The sequence below is a fragment of the Syngnathus acus genome, chromosome 19, assembly GCF_901709675.1.
Source record: "Syngnathus acus chromosome 19, fSynAcu1.2, whole genome shotgun sequence".
Classification (NCBI taxonomy): Eukaryota; Metazoa; Chordata; class Actinopteri; order Syngnathiformes; family Syngnathidae; genus Syngnathus; species Syngnathus acus.
The window spans coordinates 2398532-2421232 of NC_051103.1; the positions used below are offsets into that span (position 1 = coordinate 2398532).

General features: G+C 50.1%; 3 protein-coding genes and 1 long non-coding RNA gene across 7 annotated transcripts; 2 read left to right on the top strand and 2 right to left on the bottom strand.

Moving 5' to 3' along the window:
* The first annotated feature begins 3951 nt into the window (after positions 1-3951).
* Positions 3952-10177, top strand: mapta (microtubule-associated protein tau a). Of its 3 annotated transcripts, XM_037278299.1 has the most exons (12): positions 3952-4046; positions 6019-6110; positions 6175-6212; positions 6336-6381; positions 6471-6718; positions 6796-6888; positions 7007-7099; positions 7254-7346; positions 7668-7749; positions 7834-7940; positions 8664-8760; positions 8947-9102. In XM_037278299.1, exons 2-12 carry the CDS (start codon positions 6035-6037, stop codon positions 8973-8975), a joined length of 1002 nt encoding a protein of 333 aa, XP_037134194.1. In that variant the 5' UTR covers positions 3952-4046; positions 6019-6034; the 3' UTR covers positions 8976-9102. The 3 variants fall into 3 exon arrangements, with proteins under 3 accessions (XP_037134194.1, XP_037134193.1, XP_037134195.1); XM_037278298.1 differs by lacking the exon at positions 8664-8760 and having other exon boundaries at positions 3956-4046; positions 8947-10177; XM_037278300.1 differs by lacking the exons at positions 7254-7346; positions 8664-8760 and having other exon boundaries at positions 3957-4046; positions 8947-10177.
* A 2207-nt stretch (positions 10178-12384) lies between these two features.
* LOC119138380 lies at positions 12385-14875 on the bottom strand. The gene is made up of 3 exons (XR_005101136.1): positions 14698-14875; positions 12619-12673; positions 12385-12519 (listed from the first exon to the last, which is right to left on the bottom strand). It is a non-coding gene; the product is annotated as an uncharacterized LOC119138380 (long non-coding RNA).
* Positions 14876-15937: 1062 nt separating this feature from the next.
* LOC119138270 (serine protease HTRA1B-like) lies at positions 15938-19675 on the top strand. Of its 2 annotated transcripts, none has more exons than XM_037278241.1 (10): positions 15938-16473; positions 17556-17658; positions 17725-17839; positions 17907-17996; positions 18122-18316; positions 18396-18428; positions 18496-18610; positions 18685-18742; positions 19103-19198; positions 19291-19675. In XM_037278241.1, the coding sequence occupies exons 1-10, from the start codon at positions 16023-16025 to the stop codon at positions 19457-19459; spliced, it is 1425 nt and encodes a 474-aa protein (XP_037134136.1). In that variant the 5' UTR covers positions 15938-16022; the 3' UTR covers positions 19460-19675. The 2 variants fall into 2 exon arrangements, with proteins under 2 accessions (XP_037134136.1, XP_037134137.1); XM_037278242.1 differs by having other exon boundaries at positions 17559-17658.
* c19h10orf88 (chromosome 19 C10orf88 homolog) lies at positions 19661-22701 on the bottom strand. Its single transcript, XM_037278263.1, has 8 exons — positions 22396-22701; positions 21842-21983; positions 21441-21647; positions 21313-21373; positions 21003-21197; positions 20829-20912; positions 20579-20754; positions 19661-19898 (listed from the first exon to the last, which is right to left on the bottom strand). The coding sequence occupies exons 1-8, from the start codon at positions 22589-22591 to the stop codon at positions 19667-19669; spliced, it is 1293 nt and encodes a 430-aa protein (XP_037134158.1). The 5' UTR covers positions 22592-22701; the 3' UTR covers positions 19661-19666.

Consider the following 22701-nt stretch of genomic DNA (forward strand, 5'->3'; position numbering starts at 1 on the left):
ACAAATCTGGATTGTAATCCAAACACCCAAAACCAATTTCTTGGAGTAAACGAATAAGCCAAGAAGTTAGAGCAAATGAAGTTTATTTTTGGGATCCAATCAACCCAATTGGTCCTTTTGTGATGTCATTGATTCATGGACTTTTGTCACGCGTAAGTAAAATTAAATAAAAATCTTTGGTCAATCAACGCCTTGTACTTTGTGACTTGCCCCCTCCCCCCTGCAAACAAACAGATGACCCGCTATGGCCCCTTTCGAGCTAATCAAAAGTTACAAACCAGCTTGTGTTGCTGTTATTGACTTTAAATTGGGAACGGAAAGAGAAGTGGGGGTCGGGGGTGTGGGGGGCTGACTAGACTTGTGTGTTTGAGCCCCCCCCTTTAGCCCGTGTGTCTACCCCAGCTGTCTAAAGTTAGGGGGAGGGAGCGGGCCGGGACAATAGACGCCATTTGTCCTGCTAAAAGGTGACAGGAAGCATCGATTTCACTCAGCGTGTGCTGCTGCTTCTTCCTGGAAAGCAGCTTTGCTTACCTTTTAGCCTCCCAAAGTCCACGCTTGGCAATTATTATACAAAATATATATGTTAAAGATCGCTATTTATTAATGTTAGCAGCAGCGCCAAATTCCGTACCTCAAGTCATATTCGGCATTCTTTGCAGAGGATAAAGAATACTTGAGGATTGCGACATTGTCTGTCTACATGTGCTGATGCACCATCGTATGAGAGATTTGTTGTTCTGCTGGACTGAATCGGATTGCGCGAGGCCCGTGCGGCTGCCCACAGTGGCGGTTCCGCTTAATAAAAGCCCGCCGGCGTGGTTTGGGAATATCACGGCGCGTGAATAAATGTGTTTTTCTTTCGTTTCTGCTTTACCTGACAGGAGGTTAACAAGCTATTTGCAGCCCCATTACGGCGCAGAGCGGAAAGCAAGTCAATTAGGCTCAAAGCCTCGCTGTGTTTGTCTGCCTGCTGATTTACTGCGGTTGGAAAGGTGAACTTTTTATTAGCGGCGCATAGTTATTACGTTAGTTACAATGAGGAGGGCGGCCCGGAAAACAGAAAAGACGAGTTGCTCACGTGCGGGCTGCGCTATGACATCGGCTTTGTCCCTGATGCAGTGGACGCGGACCCGAGTCAAAAGGCAGTGCGCAACTGGAGGGGAAGTGCAACTGAACATTTTGGCGCACGCAAAAAGAAGAAGTGCGAGGTGGGAAGTTGCAGGCATGAATATTTTAACTTTTGCAAAGGCTGGCGAAAAACATAAGCGCCGCAACAGCGCTGGTGCATCATTTACAATCACAATTAAATACATTTCCGGGAAATAAGAGGACATACCAGAAGACATTGTCTCTTGGAATTTGAAGGTTCTGTTGAAGCTTTGGCTCAGACCTAGATGGCAAACATAAGAGTCCATGTTGACAATTGTCACAATAAAAGTCACCTTATCTTTTTGTTTCCCAAACGGCAGTGGCGGTCGCGTGCGCAATTAGTTCATGTTTATTTTCCTCTTGGTTACTTTAGCACGTTGCCACAGCGACGGCACAGCCTTTTCCGTCCAGTGGACTTTTCACAGAGAGGCTGGCCGGGCCCATTGATTTGTTTCTGACACAAGACAGCGCCGGATGGATTTCATATATTATCTGACGCCGCTCATGCCCTTTAACGGGAGATCGATTTGGCCCGTGACCGAGCTGAGTCAGGCGGGCCGCCGTGTCGCCTTGACGTTTTTGCTGCGACCAAATTGAATCTTAAAGCTTGTTGACGGCTACAAAATTTTACAATGGCCAAGGATGGCCAAAGTCCACGATGTGTTTTGATAAGTCGCCGGTGCTAAGAGGCCTCAGAGTGGACCCTGGAGAGGATCCGGTTTCAAGGCAAAATGGGTCCCAGCTGTCAGAAAGCAAAAGTTTTTTCGCTTGTCACAGACACGTCTCGGTGGTAACGGCATAATTGGCTATCAAAATGTGCACCCCTTCAATTCTTTTTGGATTTGCATATTATTGACTCTTGAAACAATTTCATATCCTGTCAAATACAACAACAAAATATGGATGAATCATAGTTATGATTCATCTGACACGCTCCTCCCTGGCAGAAGAATCATTCCTTCCAAAGGAGACGGGGGAGCAGGGTCCCCCTTTTTGCTCCCTAAATCCAAGCTGGTTTCCAAGAAAACCCAACAGGAATGTGTTTCATTAACATTCTTGGTGGAAAGCATCTGCACGTTTCCTTCTTCTGGCTTCTCGTTTTCTTGGTCTTCTTGTCGCTGATCTCAGCCAGCAAGCCCTTGATTTGACCCCCACCACCACAGTAGTGGTCACGACGGCTGGCGTGGGGAACATGTCACTTGGCCTCCTCCCTCCCGGCCAGCCCCCTGCCCCCACGCAACTCAGGCTGAGGCTAACAGCGCCGCCCCCCCACCCGCTCCATCCCTTCGTTGCCTCCCGTCTCATTTGGGCCTTTGCGGAGCAGCTGCTGCCCACAGAACGCGGGACTCACATGTGAGCACATGAGTCACCAGATGTCACCTTTTGCTGCCAGGCCGCTTTGCGTGCAGGCGAGGCAGACAGCACGCACACACGCACGCACGCTGGCAACATCTGAGAACCGATTGGACCGACTCGGCTAGGACACCGACACCTACGGTCCACTCGGCACCTTTGCGCGCTGTCATATGCAAAGAGCCTGCCGTTAAGAGATTTGCTTCCAAATACACTCTTTTACATCTTTTACCAACATAGCTACGACCTCAATCAAATGCATTATTTTTATTATATTATTATAATAAGGAAAGAAATATATACTGACACGTGCTTTTGAGCGCGTTAGCGGTAGATGACGGGTGGCTTTGTCGCCAGCTCGCGCCGCAAGATGGCGGTTGGCGGCGAGCAAATATTGAGAGGCGCTGCAGAAGACATCATTGGCAGTCCAAATGAAGTCAACGGATACGTGATCCCTCGGGACCACCTTTGCAATCTGCACCGGCTTCCTGAACAAAAAACGTGCCCCCCCCGTTTCTCGGAGAAGCAAACGCTGACTTTGAAGTCTGCGAGGCTGATGATAAATATGCTAATAGGTGGGGGGAGTGGGGAGGATAGGCTCCATGTTGCCACCCATGGTTCAATAATAACACACGGCTCGGCGCGCCTCAGAGGCCCTTCTGACAAATCAGCCGTCTCGTACGTCAGGATTAAAAGAAATACTTTAAGAGAGTGGATTGTCTCCACTCATCTGATTGAAACGCTTTGACATAATGCCGCTTTGTTGCGGCGGCGGCAACAACGATGACATCGGTGCTGTGTGAAGCGAGAAGAGAAAATGTCTCACCTCCCTGTGCAGCCGACACATGCGACTCCACCGGCACACCTCCATTGGTCAACTTGCGCCACCTCGTGGTCACTAGAACACTGCAAACAATGGCTCAACAACAGTAGCTGGCTGCTAAAATCTTTCATTTTTCAAGCTTCAACGCTCCCTCATCCCAGTTCACCAACACTGGGACGTTTGGGGAAAATGTGTTAGGGTTTGTTGTGGCAACTTGGGATGTTGCAGGGTTTTTTGTTTTGTTTTTAGGGGGGGGGGGGAGGTTGTACTGTCCCTGGAAATAGAAATACAATCAGACTTTGGTGAGACCATCACATTTTAAAATTGTCATGCTAACATGTAGCTACCAGTGACAAGGCTGGCTGATTTTTTAAACGGGTGCAATCCACAAATTGAACTGCACCTTAATGCAAACTTGCAGCTAAGGAAGAAGCAGACCTGATGGATGGATGCGCTTTGTGCACCTGGCGTGAGGAAAGGCATGAAGAGGAAGGCCTTGCTCCTCCATGGCAATCAGCTGCTTCCCTCTCACGTGACAGCAGAGCCGAGCATCTATCTCCACCTGCAATCAGACCCCTCCTCCCTTTTCCATGCATACTTTGCGTTCCAACCAGGGGGCGCACGCCCCCCAGTGGCGTAAACGTGTACAGCGAGGAGGAGCCGCGCTTGCGTGCGCGCCGTTCAGCTAGAAGAAGAACGAAGCGTCTGCAACTGCACGCAGGTAAGAACCGGCGCCATCGAGACCCATTTGCACAATTCCGCAGGAAAAAATGCCGAGCGGCCCGCATTCGCTCCATCAGCCAGCCGTGCACGGTACCGTGCGCGTCCGCGTCGGCTCACGCACGCAGAATGTCACAATATTGCGTTTCGGCTGCAATGTGTCATTCCTTGACGTGTTTTTTTTTAAAGCTCTCGGTCGCGTGCGCGGGTCGACGGGCGTCGTTCGGCGCGTGCGCGCGGCATCCTTCGAGCAGGTTCTCCCGCTGATGTACGAGCGTGCGCGGTTCTTTGTGTCGCGCGTGCACGTTTCGAGAGGCCTACTGCTTTATTTTCGAGCATACAAGCAACGATGGCTGACGGTACCATTCCCCACCCCGAAGATTCTTGCATTCGACCTCCCTCCCATTTGATGCTGACGTTTTCTTCGCGTGTGGCCTTTTTTCCCGATCTAGTTCAAGATGCACATAATAGAATGTGCACAGATTCTTTGTCCTGGCAAGATGCAGCTAGGCATTTTTTCAGACTCACCTTTAGATGCGAGTGACACCACCAACACGTTGTTTTTTTGAGAAACGAACGGTCTCTTTCACTTGAGCCACAAGCTCGCAAGGTGCCAGTGGCTCAAATGAACTCACAAAAATGAACTGACAGAGAGCCAATAATTTATTTGTAATAAATTGGAAAGGAGTCTCCACAGATGAGGCTTCCAGTTGACTCAACACAAAACATGGAGATTGACCTAAACAAGCAAACTCCACTAACATAGTGCTAACAGTCAGCAAAGATAGTTGCTGTTGCAGAAGCAGTGGATATTTGAACACAAATGGTGGAGCAACACAAGCAAACTGATCATTATAACAGTGCTGCCAAAAATGATGTGGGGTCATTCGGGGTGATGTGGGCTCAAGGCCTCAAGGCATGTGTCAATGACAACACAGCTCCATTGAGATGAGGCTACTTAGCATAAGTTAGCATGAGGCGTTCAGGTAGCATTAGCATTAGCAAGTCAGGAGATGCAAAAAAACGGAAATGTGTGTTCATGTTGTCTTTTGTGACTGAGTATGCGCATGCGTGCGCGCCGGCCTGGAACAACCAAGTGGGTCAGGACCAATCAAGCGCAAAGTGGAGCTGGGGCGGGTCAAAATTGTTGGGCGCTCTTTCTGGTGGCGTCCAATCACAGGCAAGCTGTGACACAGCCAGCGGGACGGGACGCACATCCTGTTTGCTCAAGTGGGCGTGCTCCTGCTCTGTTTGCTACTTTTTAAGCTTGGTTTGTTCTTGCGGCAGAGGTGAATAGACAGCATCTGAGCAGGCTTTTGAATCCAAGTGAGCTTGAGGGTGAACATACGTTGGTGCGGGAACGGCCGCACGTGGCCCATTTTGGGGTCGTGAGAGCTTTGAAGATTTGATTTTAGAAATGGAAGGCGGGCTTTCTGGATCGTTGCATGCAGAAGATGGGCACTTTGTCACCTTGGACAGAGGCGCCTGATTGGCAAGCAAAAAGCCAATCAATGCAAGTTAGAAACCTGATGAAATTTCCCAAAATGAAGGCCTGACAAAAGGCTGCATCTGGTTGCCAGGCCCACTTCAACGTGAATTTTGAAAATCCCGGCTGCTGACCACCGCCGGTCCACATGACATCCACGCGAGCCACAAGCTCGTTAAAGTAGCGAGGATGCTAACACTTTAGCCTCTTCCACGGGCCCCATCCTGGTGTGTTTGCCTTGTTTGGAATCGTTCATGCAGATGCCTGAATGGCGGTTTTGTCCACAAGCGCCGAGGGAGCGTCGCTAAATGGGACACGAGCGCGTGCACGGTCCGGCTTGACACAGCCACTGTTACTGTGAAAAGTGACATCATCATTTGGCGTTGGTTGTTTAGTGCGAGTCGGACCACTGGAAGCCATCTTGTGTCGGAGGCAGCAAGTGTCTCATGTCATCACGCAGTCCTTCATTGTGTGTCCTCCTCCGCAGCCTCACCGTCGCCAGCATGGACCACGCCGCCACCAATGCCAACATGGCCGCCTTGAGCCTCAACGAGCACCATCACGAGAATGGCGTTGCAGGTAAACCTGGGCCTAGCCGCCCCCAAGTTAGGCCAGCCTCACGACCTCTTGTTTTGACCCCCAGCTCATGCCGCCAAGATGGATAATGGAGCCGCGGAGAAGGTACGTCATCGCCTGTCCTCCTTTAGCACTAGTGCTAATGTAGCATTGTGACGTCCACACGGCCATCGTCCAATCAGAGAGCAACCTCACTGTCGTGTTTTTTTTTTTTTTTGCAAATTGCAGAAGTCTCAAACTCCGATGAGCAAAATGTCCATCAGAGCTCAGCCAGGTACATCCACTCCGAGATGATCAATAGAAACACGACCCAACCCGTCACGTGAGCGGTGTCACGTGACCCACGTCCGCTCTACGCTCCAGATGCCACCAGCGGCCAGAGCAGTCCCGGGACACCCAAGTCTCCCTCCAGTCAGGCGTTGGCCGGCAAGCCGGCGGGCGATGCCCACAAGGTGAAGAAAGTAGCAGTGGTGCGGAGTTCCCCAAAGTCGCCCGGTTCCCTGAAGACCCCGACCACTCTGGCAGCCGCGCCACCCATGCCGGACCTGAAGACAGTCAAGTCAAAGATCGGATCCACCGGAAACATCAAGCACCAGCCAGGCGGTGGCAAGGTAAGCTTTCCGGTCGGTGCAAAACAGCGACGGGTGAGACTTTTGGGGCTGACGCGGAGATGCTTCTTCTTGTGCAGGTGCAGATCCTGGACCAGAAGGTGGACTACAGTAACGTCCAGTCCAAATGTGGCTCCAAAGCCAACCTTAAACACGTGCCTGGAGGCGGTAATGTGAGTGAGGCCCGTCGCCGCTTCGACATAGCAGCCACATAGCATGCCAAGCCAGTCAAGGTGGTGCTGCACTTTGCTTTCCTTCAGCTTCCTTCTTCTTCTTCTTCTTCTCGTGCAGGTTCAAATCCTGGAGAAGAAGTTGGACCTGTCAGGTGTCCAAGCCCGCTGCGGCTCCAAAGATAACCTCAAGCACACCCCGGGCGGCGGCAAGGTGAGGCGCCATCTCGGTACTGCGTCGCACGCTCCTGGTAGGGGTCGCGTTCGAATGAACGCTCACGTCTTCAGCCGTCCCCCTTCGGTGCCTTGTCGTGGCGCCTGGACCTTTTTGGCGTGGTAACTGGCATCACTGCCGTGTTGACTTCCAGGTTGAGATTGTGAACAAGAAGTTGGACTTGAGCAACGTGCGTTCCCGCTGCGGTTCCAAAGATAATATTAAACATGTCCCCGGTGGCGGCAATGTGAGTAGCTCACTGCTGATGGGCTGATGGACAGCTCATAAGCCTCCCCCCCTCCCTTCAAGGAGCAAATCCTTGACCCCCCTCACCACCACCAGACCAGACCACAGCCATCTTTCACTTTGAACACGAGTAGGCCTGCTACTGAAGCGCCCCTTGTGTGTCCGTCATGTTGCGTTCCCAATTGATCTTTGACCTGCCGGATGCGCCGCAGGGTAGCTGCATGATGGGGAAACGTAGACGTGCCAAAATGGTGTGGCAGTGTGGCAACGTTCCGTGACTTGCCCATGAGTGATTTGAGCGTCGCCTCTGTTCTCCCGTCAGGTCCAAATCGTCCACAAAAAAGTGGACCTGAGTAGCGTGTCATCCAAGTGCGGCTCCAAAGCCAACATCCACCACAAACCAGGTGCACAAACGCATACATCCGGTCAAGTGGGTTGACCCACAATCACATGATGGGCTTGATGGTCGCTGATTTTGTGTCAATCAGGTGGCGGCAATGTGGAGATCAAAAATGAGAAGCTGGATTTCAAAGTTCAATCCAAGGTGGGCTCACTTGGAAACATCAGTCACGTGCCAGGAGGTGGACAGAAAAAGGTAACATACCCCGAGACCTGCTAATTAGGGGTGCAAGGGTACACAGGAAAACCGTCCGGTTCGCTATGCATGGGACAATCGGTCCTAATGGACGACTTGTCCTTGTGCCTGTCCGAGCTGGACATTATAAATTCAGTTCATCCCAGATTTAAACAATTTCAATAAGACTACAGCAGCTACTACTCATACTTGTTCAAAAATATTTATTCCGAAACAATATATCATGCTTATTGAGTATTGCTGAAGTTTGCTGCAATATTAGTAATAACAAATAGCATTTAATAATCCAGAATAATCAGAATACTCATTTGCGATGTAACAGTTAATGATCAAATGAATAAATATGAGATTTATTTTGAAATGATAAAATCAGTCAACAAAAACAAATCCAATGCATTGCAACTTTATTTGGAGAGTGCATTTTACAAGAGCTGTTCACATCCAGCAATGGGACAATCACAACAATCATGAAACACAAGAGCAGAAGTCTGAAACCAAAGAATTAAAAAATGAAATTTAAAAAAAAAAAAAAGGGACAGTGAAATGAGTCGGCGCATACCGCGTGCGGGTGATTTGCAGTCTGCTTCGTCCCTCCTTCGGCGCATTCCTCCTCATCATCATCATTATTATTTCAGTTTGCACTTGGATTTCATTTCTGTTGACTCCATCACGTTTATTTTTGTTGCATGCGTCTCACCCCTACCCTTACCTTACCCGGCCTAGCAAGGGAAGAAAGGCGAGCTGAGCCCTTCCCACGCCGCCGCCCCCTCTCACTCATCTCAGACAGTCTTGCCGGCAGCCACCAAGATGGAGGACGCCAGTAAGTAGCGACGCGTCGTCGTCATCGCCTCTGCGTGGCAGAACGATCAAGGCGCGCCATCTTCGGTAGCTGGCGTTCACATCACTCGCTTGCTTCTCCAATGAAACTTCGGACGGGCACAAAGGGCCCTGAAAGTGAGCCCCGTTGGTGACGAGCGTGCGCCTTTGTGTGTTTGCGTGCTCGCAGATCGAGAGCCACAAGCTGAACTTCCGTGAGGGCGCCAAGGCGCGCACGGACCACGGCGCCGAGATCATCTCCCTGGAAGACTCACCCACCCGCCAGCTCAGCACCGTGTCGTCGTCCGGCAGCCTCAACATGGCAGACCCGCCCCAGCTGTCCACACTGGCCGACCGGGTCAGCGCCTCGCTCGCCCGGCAGGGTCTGTGAGGGCCCTGCCAAACTCCAACCCCCCCTCCTCTTCCTTGTCCCGCTGCGTCACCTTCCCCATCCTCCTTCTCACCGGACTTTTCGTAGCTTCTGTCACGGTTGGATCGTAATTCGCATTAGGGCCATTTGACTTGGAGTGTCACATTCACCGCCAATTGCTCTCAGCCGTTCGGGCCTTCCGAAATTTTAAAGTACAAAACAGTCCCGTTGATCAATTGCCATCTTGGAGCCAATCATTTTAGCACCCCCGCATCTTAGCCTCTTTCATAGGGACGTTGGCTGCTGTCGTTGAATCCAAGTTGTCTTCACTTTCTTCCTTTGTGCCCGTTTTGAGGCTTGCCGGCCTGCCAATCTTCAGTCGTCACTATCTTGTCCGAGTTTGATGACAAAGTTGCCGCCGTCCGTTGCTCTTGGTGCGGGTCGGCGATGTTTAGAAACGTTGTTGGCCAAATGAGGAACGTCGAGCGCTTTTGAGCAGTATTGTCAGTTGAGTTGAGAGAAGTGAGCGACGCAAGTCAATTCCCCGTGCCGCCATTTTGTTGTCGATGTTTGATGCATATTTTCAGCTTCGTGTGATCGGAAATCCTTGGGCAGGTGTCCGACCTCATCTTCCGTAGAATATCTATTTATAGTTCCAGTTGATTGACAGTCATGGGTCTTTGTAAAGTATATAGCCAATGGGGGGGGGGGTCCTGCTGTGACATCACTTCCTGCATGAGTTGCCAAAGGGAAGTGAAGCCAAGCGCCATTTGCTTTGGGTTTTTTCCACACGGAGCCGCCAGATTCGAAGCTTGTGCGTTTGCAGGGTAATGCCACTTTTGTCCACAGTGTGTCGTGTTTTCTTACCAGAGATGAGTTGCATGCTAACTAACTTCTAATGTGTCACTTGACGACCGAGACGAAGACGATGATCTCCGTGAGCCGGTTTCCATAGTAACCAACTCACACGCTGTACAGTGGTGCAAATGTGATTGTTGTATTTGCGCATTTAATGTTTGTGTTTGACAATAAAGGCTACCGAGTCACCCGAGTCTTTTTAGTAGTTTTATTCTTTGTTGGCGTTTGAGGTCTATAGCTAATAAAAAAAAAAGATATCGGCGCTAAAAGAATCTGTAGAGATTTAAGGACTTTTAGGAGATGAGGTTTACGACAAACTGACGCAGACACTTTTGGGATTAACTTCCTGTTATTTTTGTTTAGTTTTTCACCACGGCCCGTCAACGTTTCTGTCGTCACCTTGTGTCCGGGAGCGGGGACTCCTTGCCACCAAAATTCATGTGCACTGTTGTTCACTTCAACCTGTGAACATATGAACGCCCTCTGCGTCGCATTCTGGATTGACTTACTCCACTTGCACAAAATCAAACATATTGCGCTGACCCCTTTGGAAATTATTGCAAGAGGAGGATTGTGAGTAAGACTTTGGGTGGTGGTTGGTCCTACTCTTCAGAAATTTAGCGACACTAAAGTTGTTACGGCGCCATAATCGGACAGGCAAACAAATGGCAGTTAGCTCATTGAGAACATTCAAAAGACAAGCTAACGTCAATTTTCCTCATCAAAAACACATACCGTATTTTCCGCCCTAAAAGGCGCACCTAAAAACCTAAAATTTTCTCAAAAGCCGACAGTGCGCCTTATAGGCCAGTGCGCCTTATATATGGATCAACTGATGAATTTGTTGATCCATACTGGTTGTACACAGTGCTCTGCCAAAATGTTTCAGTACGTTTTAGTACGACTAGTAAATTACAAGGTCGCATCGCTTCCCAGCATTACGGCAACTGTAGTCAGGGGGCGTCACCGAATAGCTGTTGTACCTGCGAGGCTATTTCATGTCAAAATAGGCTGCTCTGTTAATGTTTCGAGTAAATCTACTGATCGATATGGAAGAGAAACATAGGTAAGTAGTACCAATGCGTTAGATCGAACTTTAGTCAGTTCCGATCATTTTATAGGAGATCGTTTGAGAAACGCGATTGTTTACACTTTGCTGAGGCTCATGGGAGATTGCGAGCTGAGGCTCGTGAGACTTTGCGGATGGCTAATGCTATTGCGATAGCTGCTATACGTACCAGGCTATTTCATGTCAAAATAGGCTGCTCTGTTAATGTTTCGAGTAAATCTACGGATCGATATGGAAGGGAAACATAGGTAAGTAGTACCAATGCGTTAGATCGAACTTTAGTCAGTTCCGATCATTTTATAGGAGATCGTTTGAGAAACGCGATTGTTTACACTTTGCTGAGGCTCATGGGAGATTGCGAACTGAGGCTCGTGAGACTTTGCGGATGGCTAATGCTATTGCGATAGCTGCTATACGTACCAGGCTATTTCATGTCAAAATAGGCTGCTCTGTTAATGTTTCGAGTAAATCTACGGATCGATATGGAAGGGAAACATAGGTAAGTAGTACCAATGCGTTAGATCGAACTTTAGTCAGTTCTGATCATTTTATAGGAGATCGTTTGAGAAACGCGATTGTTTACACTTTGCTGAGGCTCATGGGAGATTGCGAGCTGAGGCTCGTGAGACTTTGCGGATGGCTAATGCTATTGCGATAGCTGCTATACGTACCAGGCTATTTCATGTCAAAATAGGCTGCTCTGTTAATGTTTCGAGTAAATCTACGGATCGATATGGAAGGGAAACATAGGTAAGTAGTACCAATGCGTTAGATCGAACTTTAGTCAGTTCCGATCATTTTATAGGAGATCGTTTGAGAAACGCGATTGTTTACACTTTGCTGAGGCTCATGGGAGATTGCGAACTGAGGCTCGTGAGACTTTGCGGATGGCTAATGCTATTGCGATAGCTGCTATACGTACCAGGCTATTTCATGTCAAAATAGGCTGCTCTGTTAATGTTTCGAGTAAATCTACGGATCGATATGGAAGGGAAACATAGGTAAGTAGTACCAATGCGTTAGATCGAACTTTAGTCAGTTCTGATCATTTTATAGGAGATTGTTTGAGAAACGCGATTGTTTACAGAGGGCTCGTTGGTTATTGGCTAGTGGATGCATACCGCAACCCTAGTCAACCTCAGTTTGATGCAGTATAGCTTCTATTTTATGCGCCTTATAATCCGGTGCGCCTTATATATGGACAAAGTTTTAAAATGGGCCGTTCATTGAAGGTGCGCCTTATAACCCGGTGCGCCTTTTAGGGCGGAAAATACGGTACATTGTTTCTAAAAGTAAAAAATGGACCATCCCGGCTGGTTGATTGCTTTAAGGAAGCGTGACTTACATGTTAGTTGAGCTTCTTGTCTGGAGCTTGCTTGTTTACAAAGAGGCGGCCGCAGCATCTGCCCAGACAGGCCGGCTCTCGTGCAGCGACGTCTGCTCCATCTCAAAGGCTTGGACCGCACCTGGTGAGATGAAGTTGGAAGAGAATCATTGTAAATATTATTGCTCGGCTTAAGAATGCAAACTAAAACACAAAGCCAACACACAAAAACCAAACATACTTGACTGACTGCCACTCGCAAGATGTTGGGGGGCATGCACATATTCAAAGTGCACCTGAACGTGGCATCTGGGGAAAAGACAGATCAAGTTAGCAAACCACCAGGGTGGACATTTCATTAGGAACACCATGGCAATTACTTTGGAAGTTTCCTTTATTTTCTGGCATCTGACGACAAAGAATGACCAGGGGAAAAAATAATTAAAGAATTATAGTGGTGGGATCAGCAAATCCTGATATCGCATCAAAAATTGTTCATAATGTTATTGTTTGCGCCCGGATCGAATTGGCGGTGGCTTCACACGTCACATCTGAAATAACTTTCCGACTCTAGAAAACCAGATGTATAAAGATAGCTTGTTGAAACTGACCAATGTCAATGTTAGTTGCGTTGGGCGATGTTTTGGAGGGAATAATATTGTGTCGAAAAAGACGTACCACCTCGGTCGGCTCCTTTTCTCGATTTTTTCCGTCCTCTTCACACAAGCCATTTCTTCAATTGATAATTAGTATAGTCTTCTCATCAATACGAGAGAATTCGGCAATAGGGACATCGTTCTCGGACAGAATTAGGTTTACCTCATCCGTATACTGTTAGCATGCGGCTATCACGAGCGACACGCGCGACTTTAAGCCCGTTACCAAAGGTCTAGCGCAGGGGTGGGCAAACTACGGCCCGCGGGCCACATCCGGCCCACGGGACCGTTTAATCCGGCCCGCCAACCCTGAATTAATTGTATTAAACTTTTTTTTTGTCATTTTGCCTGCAATGACTGCGTTTCCCCAGTAGATGGGGAACCGCTCGCCTGCGCATTTACTACCGGAAGCCGTGTCAGAAAGCTCGGTGCACTCACAAGTGCGTGTACGTACGTACTCAGTAGTACGGACATGGCGCACTCGCGCTCTATTTGTATCAGTCCCGAATTTAGAGCGTGGGCTGTGACGACAGCATTCTTGTAATTCGCTCGCTGAGCTTTCAGATACAGTTTACGCTAAAGCCACCCACAAACCTTCCCCTGGAATCCTTCCATTAAAATGAGTGGCCCGAAGAAAAGAAGTGAGTGCCGAATGTTAAAAGAGTGGCCAATTTGGCTCGACGTACGCGACGTGACGTTCAGCCACATCAACCCGTCACAGATCGAGGTAAACGGATCTCTCCTAAGAATTGCCACAACAAATTTTACTCCAGACTATGATGCACTAGCAAAAAAGGGAGACCAACAACACTGTTCCCACTGAAAATGAAGGGGAGGCTCTCAAGTTTGTTGTAAAAAAAAATGCATTTTGAATATGATTTGTACACATAGCAGGGATTGAAACTAGCGACCATTCTCATTTTCAAACAATGCAGGATGCTCAAGGACATTGATGCACCAACTGTTTGCGACTAATCTTAACCTGTAAAGTTCTTAAGGCTTACTTTAAGGAAGTGTTTCCCGTTTCCTCACCTCTGTTACCAGGTGTTTGTGAGTTAAAACTCTGCTCTGATGTTCAGATACCCCTCACCGTGTTGCCGTTTTGATTACTTTATTTGGATGTATGCTTTCACCGATTCTTCAAGATGATATATTTGGTCAGAATGTTTGCTGTTTGATGTGATCTCATAAGATAAACATTTTTCATTAATCTGACCTGCAGGCACTGAAATGATGGAGACTGTTATTCATAATAATAGTGTCGTATTTTATGAGAATCACTGATAGCAGTTTTTTAGTGTGTTTTTTTTTAATGCTGTTAATAAATGCATTTGTTTTCAAAAAACTTGTTTGGAATATCCATGCTTTACTACCTACTAAAGGCCAAAATCTTTTATGCAATGACCTTTACAGGTCGCTTATATTACTTCACACAAACACTACGTCCATCTGCTCCTGGTTCGGCCCTCCGGTCCAAATTTAGAACCCAGTTCGGCCCGCGAGTCAAAAAGTTTGCCCACCCCTGGTCTAGCGTCATAAATATTGATTAAGTACGGTAATGTATATCTTACGGTATGTTATTGTAATTTTGTGTGAACAACAAGCAAGCAAAAAGCAACAAACCGTTGAAACGAAGCCGCTCCGTCGCCATCTTACTCACGCACCTGTTCTTGATGAACTTCCTGGCGCCTCCAATTGACCCACGGGAGTGACGTCACTTCCACCAGTTACGTCAGTTCCTTGTTTGGAGAGGTTTTGGTGTTTGGGTGTTGTCCGGTGTAGGTACCATCTGCGATACAAAGCAAAGTTAAAAAAAAAACTAAAAAAAAATTCAAGAACCACATTAAGTGAAAAAAGGAAACATTAAAAAAAAAGTCACAAGAACCAGAATCATGAATAAAAAGTCACCAACTATATAAAATACTGAATAACAATTGAAAAAACAAGACAGGCACGTCACAAGTAAAACATTCAAGTCAATAAATGAATCACATCAAGAACGTCAATCGGAACCATGGCCCAAAACAATATTGAAAACACTAAATGAAGGTGAAAAGTGACGCGCGTGTGACAGCCGCGCCAATATGACATCTCATCCAAGTTCTGAGGCCACAGCTGCACAGCTACGACATCGTTACTGCCTGAGTCAAGCTGAGTGGAATTTGATGGCAGCATGTACGCAGGAGTTCCGGGAAGACTGTGTTTGGTCTGGCCATCAACACACTCGAGGACATTTTTTTTTTTTTGGACGCAGGTCATCGCTGGAGCAAGACGTGAGACTGGGTCGAGCTCGGAGGGGGGCTGAGCTGGATGGCAGGACTGCGGGCCGAGAGTGGGTGCGCTTTCACATGTGGTTGGGGTCCATTTGTTGGACTCTTCCAGGTGGACCCGATCCAGAGCCCAACAGTTTATTCTCTTAAAACAAACCAGCGAGCGCTATAGCGACGCCGACGCCTGGCACAGAGGAGAGGACAGGGTGTTGTCTTGGCCTGTGCTTCATCACTAATTCTTCAAATATGTGCGCTCGTCCGACTGGGCTCATAAAGCACGACATGCGTGTGTGTGCGCGCACACGCGCGCGCGCGTGTGTATGAGCGCATTCATTACGCAAATCCGCTTATACAAGTGTTTTGTGTTTTTAAGGAGAAACAGCACTCTAATGTTTCATGCAAAATGTAAAGAAAAAAGAAAGAAGACGAAAAAATCCACTAATTATTCACGGTGAAATATGGGTGAAGAAGTGGGGAAATACCGCCTCTGATTTTCACAGAAGAACAGGGCTTGTTCTCCACCCAAAAATATAATTGTCATGATTTTTTTTTTATCACAAAGAAACAAAAATATGGTCCGCGTCTCCTCCCCGCCCGCTGACGTCACAGGCGCTGGCCAATCTTTTAAAAGCGCACCGAGTCAGCTCAGCTTCACTTGGCCGCCAGCTTTCCAAGTTTCAATTGTCAGGACTCGCTTATTTTCTGTTCTCTTTCCACGCATGATGATCCTGCTAGTGCTCGCGTGCGCGCTGCTCGCCCCCGCCAACGCCTCGTGGCGCTCCAAGCGTTCTGCCATCGGCTGCCCCGAGACGTGCGACCCGTCGCGATGCGAGCCCCCGCCCTCGCCCGCCGAGTGCCCGGCCGGGGTGGCGCTGGATGCATGCGACTGCTGCCGGGCGTGCGCGGCCGACGAGGGTGACCCGTGCGGCGAGGACGAGCGGCGCTGCGGCGACGGTTTGACGTGCACGACAAGCGACGGCGTGTCGGCCACGAGCACGGTGCGGCGCAGGGCCAGGGCGGGCGTGTGCGCGTGTGCCATCCCCGAGCCCGCCTGCGGCAGCGACGGCGTCACCTACGTCAACGTCTGTAAGCTCCGACGCGAAACCGTCCGCGCTCTCCAGGCCGGGCAGCCGCCCGTCATCCTTGTCCAGAGAGGCGCGTGCGGCCATGGTGAGTTGCAGTGGTCGTCGGAGCGGGTGTGGGCGCAAATTTGTGAAATAGGGTGTGTGAAATAGCCAGCTTGGCTGCAAAGTTGCTACAAAAGTGCTAAGTTGGCATCGGCTGTGCGCGTGCGTACATATGCGCGCCCAGATTAAACTTGTTGTTCCCCCTTGGAATGTTCCACATTGTTGAAATGACATCCGGTCACCATGGCAACACACTGTTGTCATTTTGCCATCTTGCAAGCAATGACAAAGTCTCCAAATAAGCCAGCGGATTCAAACAGTGGTCGCCGAGGGTCTGCAAGCTGTAGCTGGCAGAAGCCCAAATTTCTTTGCAGTTAATCGCGTTGTGGTATTATTTCCGTTTCTATCGTTTCTATACTACACTTCTGGTCTGAAGTTGGACCGAATCAGCCCCGTGACCCACTTTTGACATTCCTGCATGAGAAAAGTATTTTTCCTTCCAAAACTTTGAAGTGGATCCTGAAGGCCGCCGGCTGTTTTGTCGACTCGCTCGACAGAACTTTGGAGCCTGGAATGAGGTCTGCGGCGCGTTTGTTGCCATGACTCACGGCCGGTAGACGATTGGTCGATCGCTCGAATGTGGGTCAGACGTTATTTAACCCAGATTTGAGCAATTTCTTTTCTTTCCCGGTCTCTGTGCAGACAAGCCGGGATCCAGTGTCAACGCTTGCCCGGTGACTCAGAAATCTTTACCAGTTGAGGCTCGTCCGCCTCCAGATGGGATCAGATAGGATCGGATTGCGGTTCGTGGCTCATCGCCTTCGAATTGGCCCGCCGACGTGAAAAGAAGGCCGCGGATGAGATTAAAGTCGTTGCCAAGTGCACGTCCTCACCTGACCTCATTCTGGAACCGTGGCGCTTACCAGTCGGAGCACGCCGCTATCTGCGTCGCACGCCCACCTTTCGGCTTTACAACCAATTAGGACTCGCTCAGCCATCAACGTTTGCCATCGGCGTTTGTCTTGTCTAACACTTGAATGAAGTCAAGCGTAGCGCTATGTTGACCTCTGAGCGCTCATCGGGTAGAGGCGCCGCAGTTCCTGACGTCTGACGTCCTTTCTCCAGCAGGTCAGAAGAACCCCGACAGTCTTCGCTTCAGGTATAACTTCATCGCCGACGTGGTGGAGAAGATTGCGCCGGCCGTCGTCCACATAGAACTTTTCCGCAAGTATGACGACCGAGTCGGGGTAGCCGGGTGTCGGCATGCCGTAACGATCCACCCCCTTGCTCGCAGGATGGTTTATTCCAAGCGGGAAGTGGCGGTGGCCAGCGGCTCGGGTTTCGTCGTGTCCGAGGACGGCCTCATAGTCACCAATGCCCACGTGGTGGCCAATAAGCATCGAGCGAAGGTCCGCCGCAGCCGCCCCGAAGCCAAGGTCAAGGTCGGAGATGTGACGTCCGCTGTATCGCCCGCAGGTGGAGCTGAAGAGCGGCGCCACCTATGACGCCAAGATCTTGGACGTCGACGAGAAGGCCGACATCGCCCTCATCAAAATCAATGTGCCTGTGAGTCGAGTACAACTTTGACACGCAGCTGCACAAATAAAAAAAAAAAAAAAAAGCCAGAATCAAAATGAAGCTGAGGCAAAGGAGCCACACGGGGACCTGATGGGCCCAGTTTTACCTTTCAGACCAAGCTGCCGGTTCTGCTGCTGGGCCGTTCGGCGGAGTTGCGCCCCGGCGAGTTTGTGGTGGCCATCGGCAGCCCCTTCTCGCTGCAGAACACCGTCACTACTGGCATCGTCAGCACCACGCAGCGACAAGGCAAGGAGCTGGGCCTCCACAACTCCGACATGGACTACATCCAGACCGACGCCATCATCAACGTGAGTGACTCCAAAAGGCAAAACGGCGGCCCAAACCTGCTTTGACCCGCTTTTTTGCGCTCCTCTTTTCCGGGGGCAGTACGGCAACTCGGGAGGGCCGCTCGTCAACCTGGTAAGTGCTCGTCTGCTCGCCGAGTCCTTTAGAAATGGGCCAGTGTGCGTACACGTGCGCCTTGCAGGACGGCGAGGTGATCGGGATCAACACGCTGAAGGTGACGGCGGGAATCTCCTTTGCCATCCCGTCTGACAAAATACGACAGTTCTTAGCAGAGTCGCACGAGCGCCAGGCCAAAGGTACGCCCGAGCACGCATGGACACGTTTGTTGTTCTGTCGCCATTGTTTTTTAATACGCTTCTTTTTGGTCAAGGGAGGAACAGCGGCAAGAAGAAGTACATCGGCATCAGGATGATGAGCCTCACACCAACGTGAGCGCACGTGCATGTACACATTGTGACCCCACGGCGGCGGTGGGAGACGCCCCAGTGTAAATGCCACAACGTGATCTATACTCTGATTCGCGCCGCTCTATTATTACCATGCCGGAGTGGCGCATAATGACAGAGCGCTGGAAACGTGGGACAAATGTGCTTGGGAACGCTGCAAGTGGTCATCGCATTGTCACCATCACGCCAAGAAAAACTTTGGGCCGCCCAGTAGGATTAGTGACCGATAGAAATAGAACAGAACGCTTCAAGCCTACTTCCATATTAACTTCCCACGGAAATCTTGAGCAAGAAACACAAAGGATCATTTCCTGTTGCAAAAAGTGACATTTTATTCCCCAGTCTGGCCAAGGAGCTGAAGGACAGACGGTCGGACTTCCCGGACGTCACCTCGGGCGCTTACGTCATCGAAGTCCTCAGCCGGACCCCCGCCGAGGCGTGAGTGTACCAAGTTGATGGAAAATGACATAACACTCCGTCACGGGTCAGCAAACTCACGGCGGCCCGATGGTGTGTTTTTTGCGAGCCAGCGCCGGTGTGCGGGAGAGCGACGTGATTATCAGCATCAACGGCGAACGCGTGACGTCGGCGAGCGACGTGAGCGCCGCCATCAGGCGCGACAACACGCTAAGGCTGGTGGTGAGGCGAGGCAACGAGGACGTCATCCTCTCAGTCGTGCCCGACGACGTCGAGCCGTGACGAGTCGCCCGGCGCCGCGGGCGGAACACCCGTCGAGGCTAAGGACGTCATGGACGGACCGACCCTCGAGACCACGCGTCGCAAGCAAAGACACCAAAGACGCACGCGCCACCAGTGGCCACTTGTGCTGGCTCAATGACTTGACTTGTGTTGGGGACTTGTTTTTACGTGTAGGACCATTTTTCAAGGATGAAAATACAATTATTTTTAACAGAATCTTGGTGGGGTTTTATTGCCTTTTTTTGTTGTCTGCATTGTTGTCTGGACCTGAGCCGCGGGTGGGTTGTCGGGCATGGGGGCCGCGGGCTCCCCCTGCTGGAGGGCGCCGAGGAGCACTCTGTCCAGCTTGTGCTCCAGAGCGTCCAGGCGGCGGTCCACATGCTCCTTCAGACGCCGCTCCATTTCCTCAAGGCGGCGCTCCATGGACGCGTCTGCTGTCCTGAGGGACAAACAACAACGTTCTAGGGCTTGTAAAATAGTCTTTGCTGTGCTTTTATTATGATGCTAAGCTCACGCTAGCCAACCACAACACGCCGATCTTTTAAGAAGCGCTTGCCCAGTTCACTTGGTGACTTGGGAGAAGATTTCTGGTTTCTGCCTTTGATGGCAAACTAAAAATAAAACCTCAGCAGGAAGCTGCGCTGACCGGCAAAACTCTGTCACTCGCTCACCGCCACAAAAGCTTTTTGGAAAGCCTGGGACAGCTGTGGAAGATTAGATAATGTATGACAAAACCTCACGTCCGAAAAAACAAGAAGGCGTTGACATGAATGGGAAGACTTGAAGCAGATGTCGGAGTTGATGTTCCTCCAAAATGTTTTCGCTTGTGCAACATATGATCCCGCAAGGAGACTGTAGCGCCAAGCCCAAACAGATTAACACCATGAGCTCAGCACATGAAACACGCAAGAAAAGGGTTGAGCTTGGGAGAAGGGGGGATCAAAGTTGTTACATAAGGGGACTACAAAAGTAGATTGAAAACAAATTTGTGTTTGGAAGCATTGTCCATTTTCGTCGCCTCACATGTTTCCCACGAGGACAATAGTAGCAAACGCACGCCATGTTTTTATTGCAATAGCGGTAACTTTAGCACGGATGTGCGTAAGTTGTGTAACCTACTGTGTGTTGTTGCGCTCCAGTTTGAGTGGTGTCAGCTGAGCGCAGAGCTCGCGCAGCAAGTCGGGTGAGACGGCGCCCGCACCGTTGTCCCGGCCGCCCGACAGGAAGCGGCGCGTCATCTGGGCCAGCCGGTCATCGGGCGCTGGAGGGGCGGGCCCTGGCGAGTCCGCTGGACCCTGTGTGTCAAAAACAAGACCTTGTCAATCAAGGGCAGGTTCGTGCCATTCGTGCTTAGCACGCTATACGCTACCTGTATGGTCCCGACACACGGTGGGGTGGCCAAAGAGGACAAGAGTCCCCCGCCCATCAGGAGCGGCAGAAAGCTGCTTTGGTTCTGAGGGCAAGCACCATGTGGTGAGCACAGTCGCATTCACATTTGCTGCCATTCATGGGGGTGTCGGTCATCTTGCGTGCGCTTGGCTACCTTCTGCTGGAAGTGCAGCATGTCCATGAGGTTCTGAGCCCCCGGCGAGAGGTCGCCACCCATTCCGTTCACCAGACTCTGGACCTGCTGCAGGTCGATGGCGCCGGCGTCTCGGCGCGGGCTGGGCCGCAGAGGCCGGAGGGCCACCACCACGCCGCAGAGCAGCACGCTGCTACGACCCGCCAGAGAGAACAGCTGAGGGGGGAGGGATTTGATTTTTGTTTTCTTTCCACAGAGTCCTGACTCGGACGCGGTTGGTGGTATGCCGGGAGATTTTGGAAACGGTGCAAAAGTGAGTGCGCTTCATCACCTTCACGTCACATGACGACGGCGTGTCGTCGAGGTCCAGCTGCTTCCTGTAGAAAGGTCCTCTGCCCACACACAACGACAAAAAGTCCAACACAGGCCTCGGAAATCACGGGCGGGTGGCTTATTGACCTGTCGCCATCCTGGACGTGGTCTTGCTTCTGGCCCCGAACAGTGCCGCAGTATTCCCCCGTGGGCAGGTATACCTCCATGGTCCGCGCCTCGCTGATTATCGTCAGGCGGCCGATGGCGGCGACCCCGGCGAGGCCGCAGCTCAGCATCAGGACGCAGGGTTCGCTCGTGTTGTCATCCGCTCTCTCCAACAGGACACCGTCGCCCCTGAGACGCAGTTTAGTAGATAGCCCTTTAACTTAAGCAACGGAAAAACATCACAGAAAAAAATCTTGCTATCTTCTTGGGTCTTGCACTGGCCCTTGGTAGCCAAACAACCGGAAGCGGAACATTACAAAAACAGATAAAAAATTGGCGGCTTATCGCTCTACTGGCGTTCTCAACCTAAGTGGCTTTCCTACCCGAGTGTCTGTATCAGCTTCTGTTCCTCTTCGCTGCCATCATTATCCGGCACCATGGCGTCCACCGTAAACATCACGTCAGCCGGGCTGCGGCCTTCGTCCCGACACCGCCAGGCCGGTCCCATCTTCACGGCCACGTCCACTGTGGGGGATCGATAGGGATGCATATTGTTAGGATTTTAGCAATGTCAATACTCCTCATTGATGTCAATATTTATCAATGCTCTCATTTATTTGTTTGTAAGTAATTTGATTGAAGATGTGAACGAGAAGATAAAAAAATATTCATTTTAACAAACATTTTATTGTTGCAAGGGGTAATAACAAGCAACACCATCTACCTTCAATGTAAGCTTTTAACAAGTAACAAGTAAGTGACAGTGGTGGTGTACATTTAAAATGAATGCTTTATGAATTGCTAGTCATCTTTGTTTTGTTTTCCCTCTTTTAGCGAGAATGAATGGGCATTCTTGCGTGCGGACTTCTGTGGTAGCTTTGCAGAAAAACAATACAACATAACATTAACGGCCAGGTATATTAGCAAGCCTACTTACCGTGACTCGTTGTCAAAGCATGGTCACAAGAGCTGGAAGGAGTCGTTGAAGCTGTGGCGTTAGCATTAGCCGCTCCATGTAAACAGTCAAACACGGGGCGGTCTTTTAGCTTTATCCCGTGAGCACACTCCAAGTGCGTCATAAGGTTGCTCGTGTTTCCCCCTTGGCAGCAACTACTTTCTGACAAATGGTGCATTGAGCAGATTTTTCAGTCACTTTTATGAAGTTAACCCAAACCTTTGAGCGCTTCGCTCTCACAGCTGACATGTTTGTTGTGAGACGCGGTCGCAGGAACGTTACGTCATC

What these genes read in the sequence shown, in the direction of transcription:
- mapta (XM_037278298.1), top strand. Translation starts at nt 6,035, where the DNA reads ATGGACCACGCCGCCACCAATGCCAACATGGCCGCCTTGAGCCTCAAC. An exon ending in ATGTCCCCGGTGGCGGCAAT is followed by an intron (nt 7,347 to 7,667) that starts GTGAGTAGCTCA and finishes TTCTCCCGTCAG; the next exon opens with GTCCAAATCGTCCACAAAAA. An exon ending in CAACATCCACCACAAACCAG is followed by an intron (nt 7,750 to 7,833) that starts GTGCACAAACGC and finishes TGTGTCAATCAG; the next exon opens with GTGGCGGCAATGTGGAGATC.
- LOC119138270 (XM_037278241.1), top strand. Translation starts at nt 16,023, where the DNA reads ATGATGATCCTGCTAGTGCTCGCGTGCGCGCTGCTCGCCCCCGCCAAC. An exon ending in AGACCGACGCCATCATCAAC is followed by an intron (nt 18,317 to 18,395) that starts GTGAGTGACTCC and finishes TTCCGGGGGCAG; the next exon opens with TACGGCAACTCGGGAGGGCC. An exon ending in GCACGAGCGCCAGGCCAAAG is followed by an intron (nt 18,611 to 18,684) that starts GTACGCCCGAGC and finishes TTTTTGGTCAAG; the next exon opens with GGAGGAACAGCGGCAAGAAG.
- c19h10orf88 (XM_037278263.1), bottom strand. Translation starts at nt 22,591, where the DNA reads ATGCACCATTTGTCAGAAAGTAGTTGCTGCCAAGGGGGAAACACGAGC. An exon ending in CACGTCCAGGATGGCGACAG is followed by an intron (nt 21,374 to 21,440) that starts GTCAATAAGCCA and finishes GTGTGTGGGCAG; the next exon opens with AGGACCTTTCTACAGGAAGC. An exon ending in CGTCGTCATGTGACGTGAAG is followed by an intron (nt 21,198 to 21,312) that starts GTGATGAAGCGC and finishes CTCCCCCCTCAG; the next exon opens with CTGTTCTCTCTGGCGGGTCG.